The sequence below is a fragment of the Lampetra fluviatilis genome, chromosome 64 (assembly GCF_964198595.1).
Source record: "Lampetra fluviatilis chromosome 64, kcLamFluv1.1, whole genome shotgun sequence".
Lineage (NCBI taxonomy): Eukaryota > Metazoa > Chordata > Hyperoartia > Petromyzontiformes > Petromyzontidae > Lampetra > Lampetra fluviatilis.
In genome coordinates this window covers 6,346,480-6,368,979 of record NC_136338.1, presented here as the reverse complement: position 1 = coordinate 6,368,979, position 22,500 = coordinate 6,346,480, and the positions used below count along the sequence as shown (strand labels likewise).

Below are 22,500 nucleotides of genomic sequence, written 5' to 3'. Positions count from 1 at the left end.
CCCGGCCAGCCTGCTCCCAGGTCCTCCACTCGAGAGCTAGGGGAGGCTAGCTGATCCAGCTCTGGCCAAGCTAGGATCACGGCACCCTTAGTCACCAGACCGGCTCTTACAAGAGCATCGGCTCTGGGCTCGCGGGGCACGCCACTGGCTTGCCCTGGTCGGTCCTTAGAAGGACAGCGAGCCAGGGGAGTCCCAGGGCCTGTCTAGCCGGTCTTCACTCTTCACTGGTTTAAGCTAAATACTGAACCCCGAGCCCACCGGCTCACCGCCTTGTATAGCAACTCCCCCCCGAGGGGTGGGGCCGTGGGGGATCACAGCGCTGTTACAGCCCCCCAGGGCTAACCGATGCGGACATGGATGTAAGCATCCTTCCGCGTGCGGCATAACCACCCCTGGTGTGTTTGTTCGCCCTCCCGTAACACCTCTACATCACCCCCCCCCCTGTACAGCCCGCAGCCGTCCCGGCTGCAACAAAATTCACAATAAATATGCATCCCCCCCGAACCCATGTGTGCCTCGCGTGAAAAACAACAACAACAATAACAACAACAGTAACAACAACAACAATACCGAGGAAAAAAAACGACATCCCCCCCAATAAATACCCCATCCCGTAAGAAACCAACATATGTACAATTACAAGTTTCCCCACCCCGAACGGATCCCCCCCCCCCCCGCCGCGACCCCAGCAAGGGCTGCACGAGAGGCCGACCTCACAAAAGTCTGCGCGTTTTGGCGCGCGTTCTTGCAGCGGGACCGTCACAAGGGGCAGCCCCGGCTTGCCCAGCGGTGGGTGTCAATAGTTCGGGTGCGAGAGTGTCTGGCTTCGCGGACGAGCGAACCCCGACCCCCCGGGAGGGGTTGGCAGTCACGAGCACGTCAATCCCGGTGCACCTGGAAGCGGAAGAGCCAGTGGCAAGTCAGGCGAATGCAGTGAATGCAGACTCCGGAAGTCGGTGGACCCCTCACATGTTCGGCCATGTGTGTGTGGAGTAGGATCACGGGGTGCAACGAACGGTTTCAACCGCAAGGGGTGCACGAACCACCGACGCTTCCCCCACTGGATACGTACACATTGTGGCCGCAAGACCTGCACCACTTCCATGGGCCCCCGCCACGGCCGCAACAGCTTGGACGAGGTTGCCAGCGGAACTTGGGGACAGTGCAACCACGCCTTGTCACCCGGTTTCCACTGGAGCACATGTACCCGGCCCAGCTTGAGCCTTTCATTCGCCTTCTGGCGGAGGTCTGAATTTTGGATGGCCGCCTCCCGCGCCTCTGTCAATTTAGAGATGTTGAACTTGACATGGTCGGCCAATTTGGATTTAGCATGTGGCGCGGAGACCCGCAGCTGAGTCGCGACAGACGGGTCAGCCTCACGACCATACATTAGGAAGAAGGGCGAAAATCCGGTCGCCGCATGAGGAGCCATCCTGTAGGCTGACAAAACTCCCGGGATATGAAGGTCCCAGTCGGTCTGGGATTCAGACACCTGGTGAGACAGCATGGATGTGATAGTCCGATGCAGACGCTCCACCATCCCGTCAGTTTGCGGGTGATACAGGGAGGTACGAATTTTTCTCGTACCCAGGAGCTCGCACACCTCGTGGAGAAGTTTACCCGAGAAATTTTTCCCCTGGTCGTTCAGCAGCCGCTCCGGAGTACCCTTGTCGAGGACGTAGCCCTGGACAAAGGCCTCCGCGATGGCTGCTGCCGACTGGTTGGCGAGTGGCCAGGCCATAGGCCATTGCGTAAAATATTCCACACCAACCAATAGGTATTTATTTCCCCTAGGTGTAGCGGGGAATGGACCCAAAATATCAAGCGCGACGAGTTCGTTAACCCGGGAAACCTTAATAGACTGCAACGGTGGGTTGGACCCCCTTGCTGGTGGCTTCCGTTGCGCGCACTGAGTACAAGACCCTAAGAGATCATCTACGTCCCTTGCCATGCCCAGCCAAGAAAAATCAAGCTGGAGCATGGCAAGGGTTTTGTGAGTCCCCAGGTGCAGGAATCGCTTGTGAGCAGCCCACACCACCCTACCCCTCAGTGTGGAAGGCACCACCAGCCGGTGGCAGCGGGATCTCCCGTCCCAATGCATCAAGAGACCCTGGAACAACCCCCACAAGTCGACATTTTCCGCACCCCGAACAGATCGGGACAATTGGCCCGATGGCTGTTGAACCCCCAAGGCGTACTGTAACGCCGCATGATCTGTGCGGACGGTGAAACGGCGACCGTACAGATATGGGCGATATTGCTGAATGAAGTAAACAATTGCCAATAGTTCCCGACGGGTGACACAGTACCTTTGCTCCGCTGGAGACAAAACCCGACTGCCGTATGCCACAACATGCTCTACGCCCCCAACAACCTGGGACAGCACGCCGCCAATGCCGTGTTGCTTGCGTCCGTATCGAGCAAGAAGGGTTTCGAATAATCGGGATAACTTAATGGCGGGGCCCCCACTAAGGCGTCCCGGAGGCAGCGAAAAGCAGCCTCCTCCTTCTGGCCCCAGTGAAACTTGACCCCCTTTGATGTCAAGGCATGTAAGGGCTTAGCGATCGTCGCGAAATCGGCGACAAACCGTCGGTAATACGACGCGAATCCAATGAAACTCCTGACCTACCCCACCGAGGTGGGAGTCGGCCAGGAGCTGACACATTGCGTTTTGGCGGGATCTGTGGAAATACCTGACTGTCCGACAATGTGGCCCATATACCGCACCGACTCGCGGAGCAAATTACATTTTTGCGGCTTGAATTTCAAATTAGCAGCACGCATTTTGAGGAAAACAGCCCGCAACCTCTGGAGGTGTTCGTCAAATGTTTTACTAAAGACGATGATATCGTCTAGGTAAATCAGACAAGAATCCCATTGCAACCCAGCCAGAACCAATTCCATTAAGTGCTGGAAAGTTGCCGGCGCTGAGTGGAGCCCCATCGGCAAGCGGTTAAATTGGAATAGGCCGTGCGGCGTACAGAAAGCCGTTTTTGGTTTAGATTCATCATCAAGAGGGAGCTGCCAGAACCCTGACAGTAAATCCAACGTGGAGAAGAACCGTGCCCCTGCCAGGGCGTCAAGCGATTCATCCATCCGAGGGAGCGGATATGCATCGGCTACGGAGATTGTTTAGCCGACGAAAATCGACACAAAACCGCAAGGAGCCGTCGTGTTTTTTAACTAACACGATGGGTGCACCCCAAGGGCTGGTAGAAGGGGATATAATGTCCGCAGCTAGCATGTCATCTACAGCCGATTTGACATGATCCTTTTAGGCGGGACTCAACCGAAAAGGATTTTGGCGGATTGGCGCGCTGTCACCCGTGTCAATATGGTGTCGCAGCAGTTTAGTACAGCCAATATCATATTTGTGTCGACTAAAAACATCGGAAAAATCGCGCAGAAGGGTTCGTAGTGTATCACGCTGTGAGTCGGACAGGTCCGATGATCCCGCACAAAGCGCATCCAGCCACCCCTCATCACGGTCCAAATGCAGTTTTGACGGAGGAGCGGTGCTCACATGTCCAATGACCGGTTCCTCACAAGGTACCGGCGTTGCGTGCACAAGCACGGCCCCTTGAGGAACCACAGCCGTTCGCAACCCAACATTTAGGACCGCGATGAAGGGGTCCCCGTTCCCTTTTAGAATGGTCTGGGCCGCTATCAAATCAGGTCCATTGACCCCAGCCCTAGACGATCCCAACAGAACACCCCGATCCCCAATCCCCTCAGCGAAGGGTCGACGCAGCCTAAGAGGCACGAGCATCTGAGCCCGCGGCGGTACGCGTACCGTTCGCGTAACGAGCGCTTGTACCGTCCCAAATGCCGTACGGACAGTAGCGGGGGAGGACAGGAACATCATACGTTGGCCCGACGGGAGTTCAATGCAACCTTGGTCGATCAATATTCCAATTGGCATTTTGGCCAAAAAGTCCGTCCCCAACAGGCACGGAACTGCCAGAGAGGAGGAGACCAACACCGGCCCGGATAATTTGATGTCGCCAATACAAATTTGCGCGTGGATCTGTCCGATAATGCCCAACGAGTCCGCATTGGCAGCATAACACGGAACATCAACGGGGAGCAGAGGGCGGCTTTGAACGGGAAGAATGTTGAAAATCAAATCGGACACAATTGTCGCCGATGCTCCAGTATCAACTAAGACCCGCACCTCAACCCCATCAATATGCCCGACAACAACCGACGACCCCGCTGACGCGGCAACAACGCGGTGGGCCAACTCAGACCACTGGCCCGGTTGGAACGCCCTTCCCATCGCGGCATATTTTGACGCAATGACAGCCGATTTCCGAACCCGTTCGTTGCAGCGCGTGAGTGTGTCACAGGTGTGTGCGTAGGCCAAACATGTGGGATGCCACGACTTGCCGGAGTTCGCTGCGGAGCCTTGGGTAGAGGAGCGTCGTCCGGCCGAGGTGTTGCACCGCGCTGCCGAGGAGCCCGGCATCCAGAAGCCACATGGCCCCGGAGGCCACAGTTGATCCTAGTGGCTCGGCCCGTCCCGAGCTGGTCAGTCCCCGGATCTCCACTCCATCGGGCGACCCACAGCGCAGACCTCTTCCAATGGGAGGGCGGTTGCAGCCACGGTATGCCTGGCCGCCGCCTTGCTGGCCTTGCGACGTTGGGACAGCAAGTTTGCATGAATGTGCCGTGCGGCCCGCAGGGAACACATCTCCTTGTCGTCTTACACCAAGACGACGATGTCCAGATCGTCCGCCAACAGCAATATCTTCTCAGCCACCATAGCGTTCCCCCCTTCCTCGTCCATCCGCGGGAAAGCCGTCTTTGCCAAGGCCAGGAGAGCCATGCGGTATGCCAGGGGCGATTCCTTGGCACCCCGCTGACGGTCGTAAAACAGCTGTCTGCAGTCGGAAGGTGGTCCGTAGACTGCAGACAGGAGTCGAAGCGCCGCCTGCAGCGTGGCGCGCGCCGATCTCGGCGCCGTAGTGAGGGTTGCGAGAGCGTCGCTGTCCAGCGTTGCTGTCCAGCGTCGCCGGCAGCACGCGTAGCGCCTCGTCGTCCATCCATCGCGACATTTCTTGGTGGGCGAAGAACCGTCTTTGGAAGGCTCCCCAGTCGCCGTCTTCCGCCACAAATTCTTTGAGGACCGGCAATTGCTGCTGAAACGAGGACTCCGCAGCCGAAGATCGCCAACCGCCGTTCCCGCCATTCTGTACATTATCGGCGGGAATGGCGGACGCCATCAGCGGTCGCACTGTTGGTGACGCGCTGTCCGCTGATTGGCGTTCACCGCCATCGGCCGCTGTTGATGGCGTGGCGGTTTCTGGTTGGCGACTTTCGGTCACATGATGTGCCCGGGGCCCGCCCTCAGCACCCACTGTACTGATGGCGGCAAATTCAACCTCCAGCCCCGTTGAAATGGCGGGAACTGGCATTGCGTGTCGCCCGTCGTTGCCCCGTGCTGCTCCTCCAACCCCTAGGCGAGTGATTTCCTCCAGCGTGGCGGCTGCCGCGTAGAGTAGCTCCGCCAGGCGGGAGTGAGCCACCCGCAGCCCATCAGCGGACGGCCCCCACCCGTCCGGCTGCTGCGGTGGCGGTGGACTCGGCCCCGGTTGCACGGACTCGCCCTCGGCGAGTTCAGGCTCTGAGTCGGCCTAGGTGTCATCGTCCCCAGGTCCCCTGGTACGAGCCGTCCATCTTGTATCCATCTTTAGAAGACCACTTCTGACTCCAGTTGTAGTAGGTTCAATGAGATGTGGACGACGTAGTAGGAGGCACACTTATTTATTATAACGCTTCACTCAGCACAGGCCAACGTATACAACACTCAAAGGGGTAACGGCCCCTTCACCCGTCGAACAGGGAGACCCCACTGTCTCTAGCCCGGCTAGCCTACTCCAAGGTCCTCCACTCGAGAGCTAGGGGAGGCTAGGTGATCCAGCTCTGGCCAAGCTAGGATCACGGCACCCTTAGTCACCAGACCGGCTCTTACAAGAGCATCGGCTCTGGGCTCGCGGGGCCACGCCACTGGCTTGCCCTGGTCGGTCCTTAGAAGGACAGCGAGCCAGGGGAGTCCCAGGGCCTATCTAGCCGGTCTTCACTCTTCACTGGTTTAAGCAAAATACTGAACCCCGAGCCCACCGGCTCTCCGCCTTATATAGCAACTCCCCCCGTAGGGGATCACAGCGCCGTTACAGCGCCCCAGGGCTAACCGATGCGGACGTGGATGTAAGCATCCTTCCGCGTGCGGGCATAACCACCCCTGGTGTGTTTGTTCGCCCTCCCGTAACACCCCTACACATTCACCACTACACTCACCACCACTACACTCACCACCACTAGACTCACCAGTACACTCACCACTAGTACATTCACCACCACTACACTCACCACCAGTACACTCACCACTAGTACACTCACCAATAAACTCACCACTAGTACACTCACCACTACACTCACCACTACTACACTCACCACTAGTACACTCACCACTAGTACACTCCACTACACTCACCACTACTACACTCACCACTAGTACACTCACGACTATTACACTCACCACTAGTACATTCACCACCACACTCACCACTAGTACACACACCACTATGCTCACCACTACACTCACCACTACACTCACCACTACACTCACCACTACTACACTCATCACTAGTACACTCACTACTAGTACACTCACCACTACACTCACCACTACACTCACCACCACTACACTCACCACTAGTACACTCACCACTACACTCACCACTAGTACACTCACCACTACTACACTCACCACTAGTACACTCACCACTACACTCACCACTAGTACACTCACCACTAGTACACTCACCACCACTACACTCACCACTAGTACACTCACCACTAGTACACTCACCACCACTACACTCACCACTAGTACACTCACCACTGCACTCACCACTAGCACACTCACCACTACTACACTCACCACTAGTATACTCACCACTAGTACACTCACTACTACACACACCACTAGTACACTCACCACTAGTATAATCACCACTACACTCACCACTACTACACTCAACACTACTACACTCACAACTAGTACACTCACCACTAGTACACTCACCACCACTACACTCACCACTAGTACACTCACCACTAGTACACTCACCACTACACTTACCACTAGTACACTCACCACTACACTCACCACTACTACACTCACCACTACACTCACCACTACTACACTCACCACTAGTACACTCACCACCACTACACTCACCACTACACTCACCACTACACTTACAACTAGTACATTCACCACTACACTCACCACCACACTCACCACTAGTACACTCACCACTATACTCACCACTACACTCACCACTAGTACACTCACCACTACACTCACCACTAATACACTAACCACTACTACACTCACCACTAGTACACTCACCACTACTACACTCACCACTACACTCACCACTAGTACACTCACCACTAGTACACTCACCACCGGTAGACTCACCACTACACTCACCACTAGTACACTCACTACTAGTACACTCACCACTACACTCACCACTACACTAACCACTACACTCACCACCACTACATTCACCACTAGTACACTCACCACTAAACTCACCACTAGTACACTCACCACTACTACACTCACCACTGCACCCACCACTAGTACACTCACCACTAGTACACTCACCACTACACTCACCACTAGTACACTCACCACTAGTACACTCACCACCACTACACTCACCACTAGTACACTCACCACTAGTACACTCACCACTACGCTCACCACTACTACACTCACCACTAGTACACTCACGACTATTACACTCACCACTAGTATATTCACCACTACACTCACCACTAGTACACTCACCACCACTACACTCACCACTACACTCACCACTAGTACACTCACCACTAGTACACTCACGACTATTACACTCACCACTAGTACACTCACCACCACTACACTCGCCACCAGTACACTCACCACTAGTACACTCACCACTAGCACACTCACCACTACACTCACCACTAGTACACTCGTCACTAGTACACTCACCACTACACTCACCACTATACTCACCACTAGTACACTCACCACTACACTCACCACTAGTACACTCACCACTACACTCACCACTAGTACACTCACCACTACACTCACCACTAGTACACTCACCACTTGTACACTCACCACTACACTCACCACTAGTACACTCACTACCACACTCACTACTACTACACTCACCACTAGTACACTCACCACTACTACACTCACCACTACATTCACCACTAGCACACTCATCACTAGTACACTCACCACTAGTACATTCACCACTAGTACACTCACCACTACACTCATCACTAGTACACTCACCACTACACTCACTCGCCACTACACTCACCACTCAACACTAGTACACTCACCACTAGCACACTCACCACTACACTCACCACTAGTACACTCACCACTAGTACACTCACCACTACTACACTCACCACTACACTCACCACCTCTCACCACTAGTTTATGTGAGTCTATAGGTCTCTATGTGAGTCTGTGGGTCTCTATGTGAGTCTGTGTGAGTCTGTGGGTCTCTATGTGAGTCTGTAAATCTGTATGTGAGTCTATGTGAGTCTGTAGGTCTCATTTTGAGTTTGTAGGTCTCATTGTGAGTCTGTAGGTCTCTATGTGAGTCTGTGTGAGTCTGTGGGTCTCTATGTGAGTCTGTGTGAGTCTGTGAGTCTCTATGTGAGTCTGTGTGAGTCTGTGGGTCTCTATGTTAGTATGTGTGAGTCTGTGGGTCTCTATGTGAGTCTGTGAGTCTGTATGTGAGTCTATGTGAGTCTGTAGGTCTCATTGTGAGTCTGTAGGTCTCATTGCGAGTCTGTAGGTCTCTATGTGAGTCTGTGTGAGTCTGTGGGTCTCTATGTGAGTCTGTGTGTGTCTGTGGGTCTCTATGTGAGTCTATGTGAGTCTATGTGAGTCTGTTTGAGTCTGTGGGTCTCTATGTGAGTCGGTGTGAGTCTGTGGGTCTCTATGTGAGTCTGTGAGTCTGTATGTGGGTCTATGTGAGTCTGTAGGTCTCATTGTGAGTCTGTAGGTCTCATTGTGAGTTTGTAGGTCTCTGTGAGTCTGTGTGAGTCTGTGGGTCTCTATGTGAGTCTGTGTGAGTCTGTGGGTCTCTATGTGAGTCTGTGAGTCTGTATGTGGGTCTATGTGAGTCTGTAGGTCTCATTGTGAGTCTGTAGGTCTCATTGTGAGTTTGTAGGTCTCTGTGAGTCTGTGTGAGTCTGTGGGTCTCTATGTGAGTCTGTGTGAGTCTGTGGGTCTCTATGTGAGTCTGTGTGAGTCTGTGGGTCTCTATGTGAGTGTATGTGAGTCTGTGGGTCTCTATGTGAGTCTATGTGAGTCTGTGGGTCTCTATGTGAGTCTATGTGAGTCTGTGGGTCTCTATGGGAGTCTATGTGAGTCTGTGGGTCTCTATGGGTGTCTATGTGAGTCTATGTGAGTCTATGTGAGTCTGTAGGTCTCTATGTGAGTCTATGTGAGTCTGTAGGTCTCATTGTGAGTGTATGTGAGTCTGTAGGTATCTGAGTCTATGTGAGTTTATGTGAGTCTGTAGGTATCTGAGTCTATGTGAGTCTGTGGGTCTCTATGTGAGTCTATGTGAGTCTATGTGAATCTGTGGCTCTCTATGTGAGTGTAAAGGAGATCCGACACAAGATTGCAGGGGTTTTGTCTTTTAATCCTTTTCTCCCATCCACACCTGTCCCCAGCCGTCCCAATCTCGTTCCCTCCAAAGGCCCCTTCTTCCCGACCGTTCTCCCCTTATATCTCCTCGATTACCCCTCCCACTAACCCTCCTATTGGTGGGAATCCTTCCCCTGACACCCCTACATCACCCCCCCCCTCCCCCGGAAAAAAAAAAAAAAACGTCCTTGGTTTTGCCTCCCCCATGGACCATTTAAGTCTCCCCATGCCTCCCCCCACTGACAGTGACGACAGCCCTTAACTCCCCCACAACCATAGAATGCAATATAATACAACAACATCAATTGCGCGGCCTGCCCGGGTCTCCAGTCAGCGTCCCGTAACAGCCCGGACATCCACAGGCAGCAGATGACCGTGGCGGCCCCCTCCTTCGAAGGCCCTCTTGTCGCGGTCCCTGGTTCGGTGGTGCCGGTGTCGCCTTGCCTGGCGCCGCTGTCTCTCCGGTCGCTGCGGCCCCGGGTCGTGCCGCCGCTCCGTCAGGCCTCACATGGGGTGCTGTAGGTGACAAGGGAACACAGGGCACTGAACCCCCTGCCGGTCGGCACGTGGTGGTTGGCGACCTTGGCCTGGGTAGGGATGATGATGATGATGTTGGCGGTGATGTTGGTGGTGATGTTGGTGGAGATGATGGTGGAGAGATGTATGGCTTAAGGCGGGTGGGGTGTACAAACCATCGTCGCTTACCCAGTTGGACCTGGACACACTGCGGTCGGAGTGCTTTAATGACCTCGACCGGCCCTTCCAGGGTCGGTGCAGTTTTGGTGAGAGGCCAACCGGCACCTGAGAACAGTGTAGCCATGCCTGGTCCCCGACTTTAAAGGGCTTGGCTGTCACTGTCCTCTCCCGTAGCCGTGCATTACTCTCTTGGCTCGTGGCCGATGCGGCCTCGGTTGCTTGGGGGGCCTCTCTCAAATAAATGAGGGAGGTCTTTAGTGCCTTCGGCCATGCGTCATCTCTTGCGGGAATGTCTGTCAGCTGCACCTCAATAGGCGGAACGGGATCCCGTCCGTACATCAGGAAAAACGGCGAGAACCCCGTTGCCGTGTGCGGGGCCACCCTGTACGCCGCTAAGACCGATGGAATATAGAGGTCCCAGTCGGAATGGTTTTCGTCCACCACTTGGGACAGCATGACCGCTATGGTGCGGTTAAGCTGCTCTACCATCCCATCGGTCTGGGGATGATACGGAGATGTTCGGACCTTTTTAGTGCCCAGGAGAGAGCAGACGTCCTTCAATAGCCGTGAGGAGAAATTCCTGCCCTGATCCGTGAGCAACCGCTCCGGTGCCCCCTTATCAAGGACATAGCCTCCCACGAAGGCATCGGCGATGGTCTGTGCCGTTTGGTCCGGGAGGGCCCACGCCATTGGCCACCTCGTGCAGTACTCGACCCCGACCAACAGGTATTTATTTCCCCGTGGCGTGACCGGCAGTGGTCCCAGGATGTCCAACGCAACCAATTCGTTGACCCTGGTCACCGTGATGGGCTGTAGGGGCGCCCGGCTTACCCGGGGTGGCAGCTTTCGTCGCGCACATTCGACGTAGGTAGCGACCCATTGGTGCACGTCAGCGGTCATGCCTGGCCAAAAGTACCGACCCTGTAATGTGCACAGTGTCTTCCGCCCCGCCAGGTGCAGCAGCTGGCAGCCGTGTACGTCAACAACCAATTTTTGACGCAGCGACTCCGGAACTACCAGGCATCGCCGGCGCCCTGCCAGGTCCCATCGCATGAGGAGGTCCTCCCATACGATGTACTCCTCCCCCCCTGCCTTTGCTGAGGTGCGTAGCATTCGCAGTGGGGCTTCCTCCAGCTGTAGCCGTCTCCAATCGTCCAAGGTCAGCCCCAGGTCGTGGTCGGTCAGCTGGACCTCACCCTGTGCGCCCTCCGCCGTGTGTACGGGAGCGATGACCGTCCCCTCCGGCCTCGCCTCCTTGCAGCGTGCCCCGCCTGTGGTGCATGCACAAGGGCCCTGGGGCGCCAGTCGGGACAATGCGTCTGCGTTGGCGTGTCTGGTCCCTTTGCGATGTACCACTTGGTACCTGTACTCCTGCAGGCGCTCTATCCACCTGGCCAGCTGGCCCGAAGGCTGGTCGATGTGGAGCGAATACTGCAAGGCCGCGTGGTCAGTGCGGACCGTAAATTTGCGACCATACAGGTAGGGTCAGAATTGCTGCACGAAGTGAACGACTGTCAGGAGTTCCCTACGTGTGACGCAGTAGCGCTGCTCCGCTGATGAAAGCACGCGAGTTCCGTAGGCGATAACCACCTCCCGACCCTGCTGGACTTGCGACAAGACACTGCCGACGCCCACATCGCTGGTGTCCAGGATAAAGGGGAGGCCAAAATCTGGAAAGGCCAATAGTAGTGCATCTGTCAGATGCGAGCGCAGCTGTTGGAATGCCTCTTCCTCCAGAGGGCCCCAATAAAACCTCTGGTTCTTCGCCGTCAACACGTGCAAGGGCTTGGAAATGGTTGCGAAGTTGGGTACAAACCGGCGGTAGTAAGAAATGAAACCCACAAACCGGCGTACCTCTGGAACCGTTGTGGGAACAGCCCAGGCCCTCACGCAGGCCGTCTTTTCCGGGTCTGTAGCCACTCCAGACTCACTGACGACGTGGCCCAAGTAGCGTACCGACGACTGCATAAGGTGGCACTTCGACGGCTTGAGCTTCAAGTTCGCGTTCCGGAATCGCAGGAATACCTGATGTAATCGGTCAATGTGTTCCTCGAATAATCGGCTGAAGACAATGACGTCATCCAGGTAGATGAGGCACGTTTCCCATTGGAGGCCTGCTAAGGCCAACTCCATTATGCGTTGGAACGTCGCCGGCGCAGTCTGGAGGCCCATAGGCAGGCAGTTGAACTCGAACAGGCCCTGTGGTGTCCGGAACGCTGTTTTAGGCCGGGAGTCAGCGTCTAGTGGGACCTGCCAGAATCTGGACAATAAATCCAGCGTACTGAAAAATGTTGCTCCCGCCAGTGCATCCAATGAGTAGTCGATACGGGGTAGGGGATATGCGTCGGCCAGCATGACGGCATTGAGGCGTCGGAAGTCCACACAGAATCTCAGTGACCCATCTGACTTCTTGACCAGGACCACCAGTGCCCCCCAGAGACTCGAGGATGGAGAAATTATGTCGGCCTGCAGCATTTCCTGCACCGCTTGTTGAATGTGCCCTTTTTCCATTGGGCTCATTCTATATGTGTTTTGGCGCAGGGGTGCAGCGTCTCCAGTGTTGATGTGGTGCTGCGACAGATTTGTGTGCCCTAGGTCGAACGGTCCCCGGCTGAACACGTCCGAGAACTCATGCAATAACGAGTCTGTGTGAGTCTGTTGCTCTCTATGTGAGTGTATGGTAGTCTGTGGGAGTCCGTGGGTCTCTATGTCTGTGAGTCTTTGTGAGTGTGTGGGTCTTTATGTGAGTCTATGTTAGTCTGTGGCTCTCTATGTGAGTGTATGATAGTCTATGTGAGTCTGTAGGTCTGAGAGTCTATGTGAGTCTGTGGGTCTCTATGCGAGTCCGTGGGTCTCTATGTGAGTCTGTGTGAGCCTGTGGCTCTCTATGTGAGTCTATGTGAGTCTGTGTATCTCTAAGTCTGTGAGTCTATGTGATTCTGTGGCTCTCTATGTGAGTGTATGGTAGTCTATGTGAGTCTGTGGGTCTCTATGTGAGTCTGTGTGAGTCTGTGGGTCTCTATGTGAGTCTGTGTGAGTCTGTGGGTCTCTATGTGAGTCTGTGGGTCTCTATGTGAGTCTGTGGGTCTCTATGTGAGTCTGTGTGAGTCTGTGGGTCTCTATGTGAGTCTGTAGGTCTCTATGTAAGTCTGTGGGTCTCTATGTGAGTCTGTGGGTCTCTATGTGAGTCTGTGGGTCTCTATGTGAGTCTGTGGGTCTCTATGTGAGTTTATAGGTTTCTATGTAAGTCTGTGGGTCTCTATGTGAGTCTGTGGGTCTCTATGTGAGTCTGTGTGAGTGTGTGTGTCTCTAAGCGAGTCTGTGTGAGTGTGTGGGTCTCTATGTGAGTCTGTAGGTCTCTATGTGAGTCTATGTGAGTCTGTGGCTCTCTATGTGAGTCTGTGGGTCTCTATGTGAGTCTGTGTGAGTCTGTGGCTCTCTATGTGAGTGTATGGTAGTCTATGTGAGTCCGTGGGTCTCTATGTCTGTGAGTCTATGTGAGTGTGTCGGTCTTTATGTGAGTCTGTGAGTCTGTATGTGAGTCTATGTGAGTCTGCAGGTCTCATTGTGAGTTTGTAGATCTCATTGTGAGTTTGTAGATCTCATTGTGAGTCTGTAGGTCTCTATGTGAGTCTGTGTGAGTCTGTGGGTCTCTATGTGAGTCTATGTGAGTCTGTGGGTCTCTATGTGAGTGTATGATAGTCTATGTGAGTCTGTAGGTCTGAGAGTCTATGTGAGTCTGTGGGTCTCTATGCGAGTCCGTGGGTCTCTATGTGAGTCTGTGTGAGCCTGTGGCTCTCTATGTGAGTCTATGTGAGTCTGTGTATCTCTAAGTCTGTGAGTCTATGTGATTCTGTGGCTCTCTATGTGAGTGTATGGTAGTCTATGTGAGTCTGTGGGTCTCTATGTGAGTCTGTGTGAGTCTGTGGGTCTCTATGTGAGTCTGTGTGAGTCTGTGGGTCTCTATGTGAGTCTGTGGGTCTCTATGTGAGTCTGTGGGTCTCTATGTGAGTCTGTGTGAGTCTGTGGGTCTCTATGTGAGTCTGTAGGTCTCTATGTAAGTCTGTGGGTCTCTATGTGAGTCTGTGGGTCTCTATGTGAGTCTGTGGGTCTCTATGTGAGTCTGTGGGTCTCTATGTGAGTTTATAGGTTTCTATGTAAGTCTGTGGGTCTCTATGTGAGTCTGTGGGTCTCTATGTGAGTCTGTGTGAGTGTGTGTGTCTCTAAGCGAGTCTGTGTGAGTGTGTGGGTCTCTATGTGAGTCTGTAGGTCTCTATGTGAGTCTATGTGAGTCTGTGGCTCTCTATGTGAGTCTGTGGGTCTCTATGTGAGTCTGTGTGAGTCTGTGGCTCTCTATGTGAGTGTATGGTAGTCTATGTGAGTCCGTGGGTCTCTATGTCTGTGAGTCTATGTGAGTGTGTCGGTCTTTATGTGAGTCTGTGAGTCTGTATGTGAGTCTATGTGAGTCTGCAGGTCTCATTGTGAGTTTGTAGATCTCATTGTGAGTTTGTAGATCTCATTGTGAGTCTGTAGGTCTCTATGTGAGTCTGTGTGAGTCTGTGGGTCTCTATGTGAGTCTATGTGAGTCTGTGGGTCTCTATGTGAGTCTGTGTGAGTCTGTGGCTCTCTATGCGAGTCTGTGGCTCTCTATGTAAGTCTATGTGAGTCTGTGGGTCTCTATGTGAGTCTATGTGAGTCTGTGGGTCTCTGTGTGAGTCTATGTGAGTCTGTGGGCCTCTATGTGAGTCTATGTGAGTCTGTGGGTCTCTATGTGAGTCTATGTGAGTCTGTGGGTCTCTATGTGAGTCTATGTGAGTCTGTGGGTCTCTGTGTGAGTCTATGTGAGTCTGTGGGCCTCTATGTGAGTCTATGTGAGTCTGTGGGTCTCTATGTGAGTCTATGTGAGTCTGTGGGCCTCTATGTGAGTCTATGTGAGTCTGTGGGTCTCTATGTGTGTCTATGTGATTCTGTGGGTCTCTATGTGAGTCTATGTGAGTCTGTGGGTCTCTGTGTGAGTCTGTGTGACGCCACCTCTCCCTTCCTGCAGGGCGGCATCCAGGACACCCTGTGGCGGGCGGACGAGGGGCGGGAGCCGGACGACGGGGACGTGACGGTCGACGGGGACGTGACGGTCGACCCGCTGAGTTGGAACCCGTCCACGGCTTACCGAGCGAGGGGCCCCTCCTGCCTGCGCGTGTGAGGCTTTGCGCGGTCAAGGCGACAGCGCTTGAAAGTGTCGTGTGCAGTGGTGTAGTGGTGGTAGTGTATAGTGTAATGTAGTGCATAGTGTAGCGTATCGTGTAATGTATAATGTAGTGTATAGTGTAGTGTATAGTGTAGTGTATCGTGTAATGTATAGTGTAGTGTGTCGTGTAGTGTATAGTGTAGTGTTTAGTCTAGTGTATAGTGTAGTGTATAGTGTAATGTAGTGTGTAGTGCATCGTGTAATGTAATGTATAGTGTAGTGTATAGTAGTGTAGTGTATAGTAGTGTATAGTGTAGTGTATAGTGTAGTGTATAGTAGTGTATAGTGTAGTGTATAGTGTAGTGTATAGTGTAGTGTATAGTCATGTAGTGTATAGTGTAGTGTGTAGTGGTGTCGTGTATAGTTTAGTGTATAATGTAGTGTATAGTGTAGTGTATAATTTAGTGTAGTGTATAGTAGTGTAGTGTATAGTGGTGTAGTGTATTGTGTAGTGTATAGTGTAGTGTATAGTGTAGTATATAGTGTAGTGTATAGTGTAGTGTATAGTGTAGTGCAGTATATTCAGCATCTGAAAGCGCGCGTTGGCGGTGACCGTCTTAGTTCGACGGCTGAGCCAAAAGCCGATGCCGCCACCGCCGCTGCTGCTGCTGCTGTGAGGGTGACTACCGGAGGAGTTCCCCGTGACGGTGGTTTAAGGCTCCTTGCTGACGAGATCAGCGGCGAGGTGTCGCGAGGCTGATTCGTGGCCAAGCCACTTTTGTGCGCCTGCAATGAGTGGGGCCTTCATTAGTGAGGGGTCGCTTCTGACAAAGGAGCCGCGTAGTCGCTCTGTTCGGGGGCCTTCTTACCTGGTCGTAAAATAAGTAATGTAAAAAAATACTTTTTTTTAAACACGCTTTAATGAAATGTACCGTGCGAGTAATGGCAGAACTCCACGACTCCAGGAAGTGGCCCTGAAGCTTGCCACAGCGTAAGGGGCTGTGGGCAATTACAGCCAACGTCAGTTGAGCGTGGACAATTAGACCCAAGCCGAAACATACATATAGAAAAGATTGTTTAAAAATATAGATTGTAATGATAGAATATAGTATTGTCATCAGTATGACATAAGTATACCAAGTTTGCAGTCGATGGCACATTGGGAAGTGGGTAAACATTGAGTTACAATATTTGAGGATACAACAACAACAGACAGAGTGAGTTAAATAAAAGCGTGTACAACAGCTTCTAGTTTAGTTTTTGATCTCCGACCACGCGGAAGCTCCTCCTGTCTACCGCGCGCCCGTCTCTCCCCTCCGTTGGCCCCCAGGGTGCCGCCGACGCCGCACGCGACCCCGAGGCCGGAGGGCCACACGCGCTTCGTGTGCGTGTCGGACACGCACTCGCTCACCGACAACCTCGTGGTGCCACCGGGGGACGTCCTCCTGCACACCGGCGACTTCACCCGTATCGGGCTGCCCCTCGAGGTGTCCGCCTTCAACGACTGGCTCGGTGCGCGTACGCGTGTTCGCACGTACGTGTGCGTGTACCTGTGTGTGTGCACGTACGTGTGTGTGTACCTGTGTGTACCTGTGTGTGTACGTGGGGAGCGGTGGTGTCGCGGTTAGCGCCACGCTGCGCTACGAACCCGGCGACCCGAGTTCGATTCCCGCTCAAGCCAGTCTCAAAGAACACAACTGCCTTATTGCCAGAAAGGGTCAAACCGATTCTTATTTCTCAAACGTTGATACAGTAAAACCTTGGATTGCGAGCATAATTCGTTCCGGAAACGTGCTCGTAATCCAAAGCACTCGTATATCAAAGCGAATTTCCCCATAAGAAATAATGGAAACTCAGATGATTCGTTCCACAACCCAAAAATACTGTATTCATATAAAAATGATTAATACAAAATACCTTTTGATACTTTTATTATTTTGTATTTAATATAAAGTAATCAAATGTATTCATTAAATGTAATCGTGGCTGGTGTGAGGGAGACGAGAGAGGAGGAGGAGGGTTATTGTGGAGGACGACTTTCACTTGCAGTACAGTTACTAAAGAACAGTCACTACACTTGGACACAAAATAAAAAAAAAAATGCTTTACGCACACACTCATGGTCACAACACTATAGTAAACAGTCTACGCTCGCACGGATGTTGACTATACGAGTGAGGCACGCCGACTGAGACCGAACATGGGAGACGATTACCCACAATCCCGCAGCGAGAGAGAGAGAAGAACCATTGGCTCAGTTGTGATCACGTGACGCTCGGCAGACAAAGCGTATACTGTACGTACTACAGTACTGCTCGTATTGCAAGACCTCGCTCGTTTATCAAATTAATATTTATTTAAAAATTTTGCTCGTCTTGCAAAACACTCGCAGACCAAGTTACTCGCAATCCAAGTATTTACTGCACCGCCAAACAGGCATCCCATGATGTAGCTGCTCGTCCCGAGCTACCAACGTTCTGCTGCGGTGGAATTGCCCTTGCGCTGGTCGCCTTGTGGCGATGTTCTCTGGTCTGACACTGGCGGTGAGACTGGGCCATGAAGAAGGCTGAGCTGTCTCTGATGGAGGCCAATCAGTTGCAACGACAATGCCCAAGTATGATCAGAGCCATTTTTGTTTGCATGTTCGCCGTGCGTGGTTAATGCAGGACACTGATGCCTCGTGCAAGGTGTCTATTTGGTGTTTGGACATCCTAACAGAACTCCTGTTTTATTGCCAGAAAGGGTAAAAAAAGAAAATTATCTTACTTTTCATACTTTGCTACTGACAAAACAAAAAAGGCATCTCGCGATGAAAACAGAACAGACCGCGAGTCGTATCACTCACAGAAACAAAGATCCCCCGTATAGCCTTAACAGACTGTAGGGGCAAGTGCTGTTAGCGAGCACCTATGAAGGCCGGAACGGTACACGAGGGGGTGGGTGGCCAGCACCACGCCCGACCGCCTTCGTCTCCCCAGTGGCGATGTTTACACATCGCACCAGGTACTCATTTGAGGCTGAGTCGACCTAGGGGAGGCCCAGGACCGGTTCAGATAAACGTCACCGGTGTTGTAGTAGTAGGCTTTTACCCTTTTAAACTGGTACAAAACTGACACCTTTATTCAAGGCATCATGTTTGCAATAACCACAACACAAGTAGTCAAAAAAGCAAACAAAGAGAAGAAACTCTGATAATGATAATAATATGCACTGTCCTTGAAGTTGATTGGTCCACACCCGAGACGGCTTTCTTTGGAGCCTAGTCCCCATTGGTGTTGGACCAGATGACACCAGAAGGCCTACAACTCAAACACAGTGCAATATCAGAGTATTGAGAGCTCGGGGTAAGCATTTACACTATGAGATCTCTTTTACCAGTGGCAAAATATAGTAGTAGGTTTTTACCCTTTTAAACTGGTACAAAACTGACACCTTTATTCAAGGCATCATGTTTGCAATAACTACAACACAAGTAGTCAAAAAAGCAAACAAAAAGAAGCAACTCTGATAATGATAATAATATGCACTGTCCTTGAAGTTTATTGGTCCACACCCGAGACGGCTTTCTTTGGAGCCTAGTCCCCATTGGTATTGGACCAGATGACACCAGAAGGCGTACAACCTACTACTATATACTATATTTTGCCACTGGTAAAAGAGATCTCATAGTGTCACCGGTGTTGGTCGTGAGCGGGAATCGAACCCGGTTCGCCGTGTTCGTAGCGCAGCGTGGCGCTAACCGCGGCACCACCGCTCCCCACAGGCCGCCAGCCCTGCCAGCACAAGGTGGCGATCGCCGGCAACCACGAGCTGAGCTTCGACGCGGACTTCGTGGCGAGGCTGGACGACCCTTGGAGGCGCTTCGGGATGCCGGCGGTGGCGGGGCGTGCCGACACCACCATCCCCGGGCACGTCCGGTCGCTGCTCACCAACGGCGTCTACCTCCAGGACGGCGAGACGGAGGTTCTCGGATTCCGCATCTACGGCTCCCCGTGGTCAGTCTGCTGTCGTGGGTTGCCGCCGCTTTCGTGCGGGTGCGGAGTGTAGAACGCGGTCGTGGCGCGAGCTCCGGTCATCGTCTTCACAGTGGCGGCGGCGGCAGTGGCGGTGGATTTTGGGTGGCCATCGAACAAAGACGGTCACCGGCATCGCACGGCGCTTTCAGATGCGATATACACGACGCTATACACTACACTATACACTACACCATACACTACTCTACACTACACTATATAATACACTATACACTACACTATACACTACACTATACACTACTCTACACACTACTCTACACTACACTATACACTACACTATATAATACACTATACACTACACTATACACTACACTATACACTACACACTATACACTACACTATACACTACACTATACACTACACTATACACTACACTATACACGACGCTATACACTACACTATAAACTACTACACACTACACTACACACTACACTACTATACACTACGCTACTATACACTACACTATACACTACACTATACACTACACTACTATACACTACGCTATACACTACGTTATACTCGATACTATACACTACGCTATACACTACACTATGCACTACACTATACACTACTATACACTACACTATACACTACACTATACACTACACTATACACTACGCTATACACTACACTATACACGACGCTATACACTACTATACACTACACTATACACTACTATACACTACACTATACACTATGCTATACACTACACTATACACTACGCTATACACTACTATACACTACACAATACACTACTATACACTACACTATACACTACGCTATACACTACGTCATACTCGATACTATACACTACGTTATACACTACACTATACACTACACTATACACTACTATACACTACACTATACACTACACTATACACTATGTTATACTCGATACTATACACTACGCTATACACTACACTATACACTACACTATACACTACTATACACTACACTATACACTACACTTTACACTACACTATACACTACGCTATACACTACACTATACACTACGCTATACACTACACTATACAACAGACTATATACTACACTATACACTACGCTATACACTATGCTATCCACTACACTATACAACAGACTATACACTACTATACACTACGCTATACACTACTATACACTACGCTATACACTTCGCTATACACTACACCAGGGGTCGGCAACCAAAATAACAAGAAGAGCCATTTCTTTCCAATTCGGTACAAAATTCAGTATTTCAAGAGCCGCAATGCATCTATGTACATACGTACATATCGTCAAGAAGTAGCCCGTAAAGAGCCGCATGCGGCTCCGGAGCCGTAGGTTGCCGACCCCTTAACTACACTATACTCTACACTACACTATATTCTACACTACACTATACACTACACTAGACACTACACTATACACTACGTTATACACTATGCTATACACTACACTATACACTAACCTATACACTACTATACACTACACTATACACGAGACAATACACTAAACTATACACTGCACTATACACTACACCACTTTAGACGTACGAACACACATACCTATCCACGTACATATGAAACATATCCAGGTGGGGCAGTGGTTGGAGGAGGGTTAAACATAAAAACTCTCCTTGCTATACCCCCCCCCGACCACCACCCCCACCCACCACCCCCCCCCCCCACCACCCCCACCACCCCCTCACCACCACCCCACCACCCCCAGGCAGCCCGAGTTCTGCAGCTGGGCCTTCAACTTGCCGAGGGGCGAGCGTCTGCTGGAGAAATGGCGGCAGATCCCGGCCGGCGTGGACGTGCTGCTCACACACGGCCCGCCGCTCGGCGCCGGCGACCGCGTCAGAGGCCACGGCGAGTGGCGCGCCGGCTGCGTCGAGCTGATGAGCAGCGTCCGCCGGCGGGTGAAGCCGCGGCTGCACGCCTTCGGGCACATCCACGAAGGTCAGGGGAGGTCGGGGGGTGGGCCCGCTTACTGCCCCACTTCATCGGCAGCTACGCGCGACGGGTGTGTGTGTATCGGTGTGTGTGTGTGTGTATCGGTGTGTGTGTTTGTATCGGTGTGTGTGTGTATGTGTATCGGTGTATGTGTGTGTGTATCGGTAAAACTACGTGGCCGGGAGTCGGAGCTTTTCCCTGTACACCTTGGGGTGCGACAGGGATGTCCTCTGGCTCCCACATTATTTAACATCTATTTCGACTGCGTAGTTCGTGAAGCCTTCAATAGCTGTACCGGGGGAATTTCCATTTGGTACAGATATAATGGGAGGCTGATCGACGCCCGGGTGCGATCAAGGGATGGCTCGCTATTGGTCAACCACGTTATGTATGCCGATGATTTGGTAATAGCTGCTCATTCAGAAGAGGAGTTGGAGACGCTGCTGCTGAGACTGGAGCGTGCCACTAAGAGATGGGGCCTTACCATCAGCCCCACCAAAACTAAGCACCTGCCTGGGTATTTTGTACCATTGGACACTCCACCCCCACAACTCCCAATCGGTGATGGGGAAGTTGTGGAGAGTGGAGAGTTTCCCATACCTGGGCAGTGTGCTTATGACCGGCTCCAGTTTAACAGCAGAGGTCTCACTCCGAATCAGTCGAGCGGAAATATCTTTTCATCGGTTGCGTAACGTTGTGTGGAAGCTACCTGGTCTGTCGCTCCGCACGAAGCTTCAGGTCTTCTCGGCCACGGTCATTCCCTCCCTTCTCTACGCTTGCGAAACGTGGACCCCCCTAATGGAGCATCTTCGCCGGTTGGAAACATTTAGGCTGGCCTGCCTACGATCCATCCTGGGTTTAACCAGGCTGGATTGTGTGAGGAGCTCACAAATCCTT

The 22,500-nt window shown here is 52.3% G+C and overlaps 1 protein-coding gene across 2 annotated transcripts in view; it reads left to right on the top strand.

Annotated features, from left to right (window-relative positions):
- Positions 1–22,500, top strand: part of LOC144951980 (metallophosphoesterase MPPED2-like) — a 28,254-nt gene that overhangs the window by 1,527 nt on the left and 4,227 nt on the right. Inside the window, exons 2-5 of one of the 2 annotated variants that reach the window (XR_013640559.1) lie at positions 15,498–15,646; positions 16,966–17,147; positions 19,399–19,630; positions 21,381–21,609. Coding sequence is in view for 1 of the 2 variants with exons in the window: in XM_078882359.1 (XP_078738485.1) it covers positions 15,498–15,646; positions 16,966–17,147; positions 19,399–19,630; positions 21,377–21,609 (796 nt within the window). In the remaining variant the exon portion in view is untranslated. Of the gene's footprint in view, positions 1–15,497; positions 15,647–16,965; positions 17,148–19,398; positions 19,631–21,376; positions 21,610–22,500 lie in introns of both variants that reach the window. The other variant, XM_078882359.1, reaches the window with a different exon arrangement.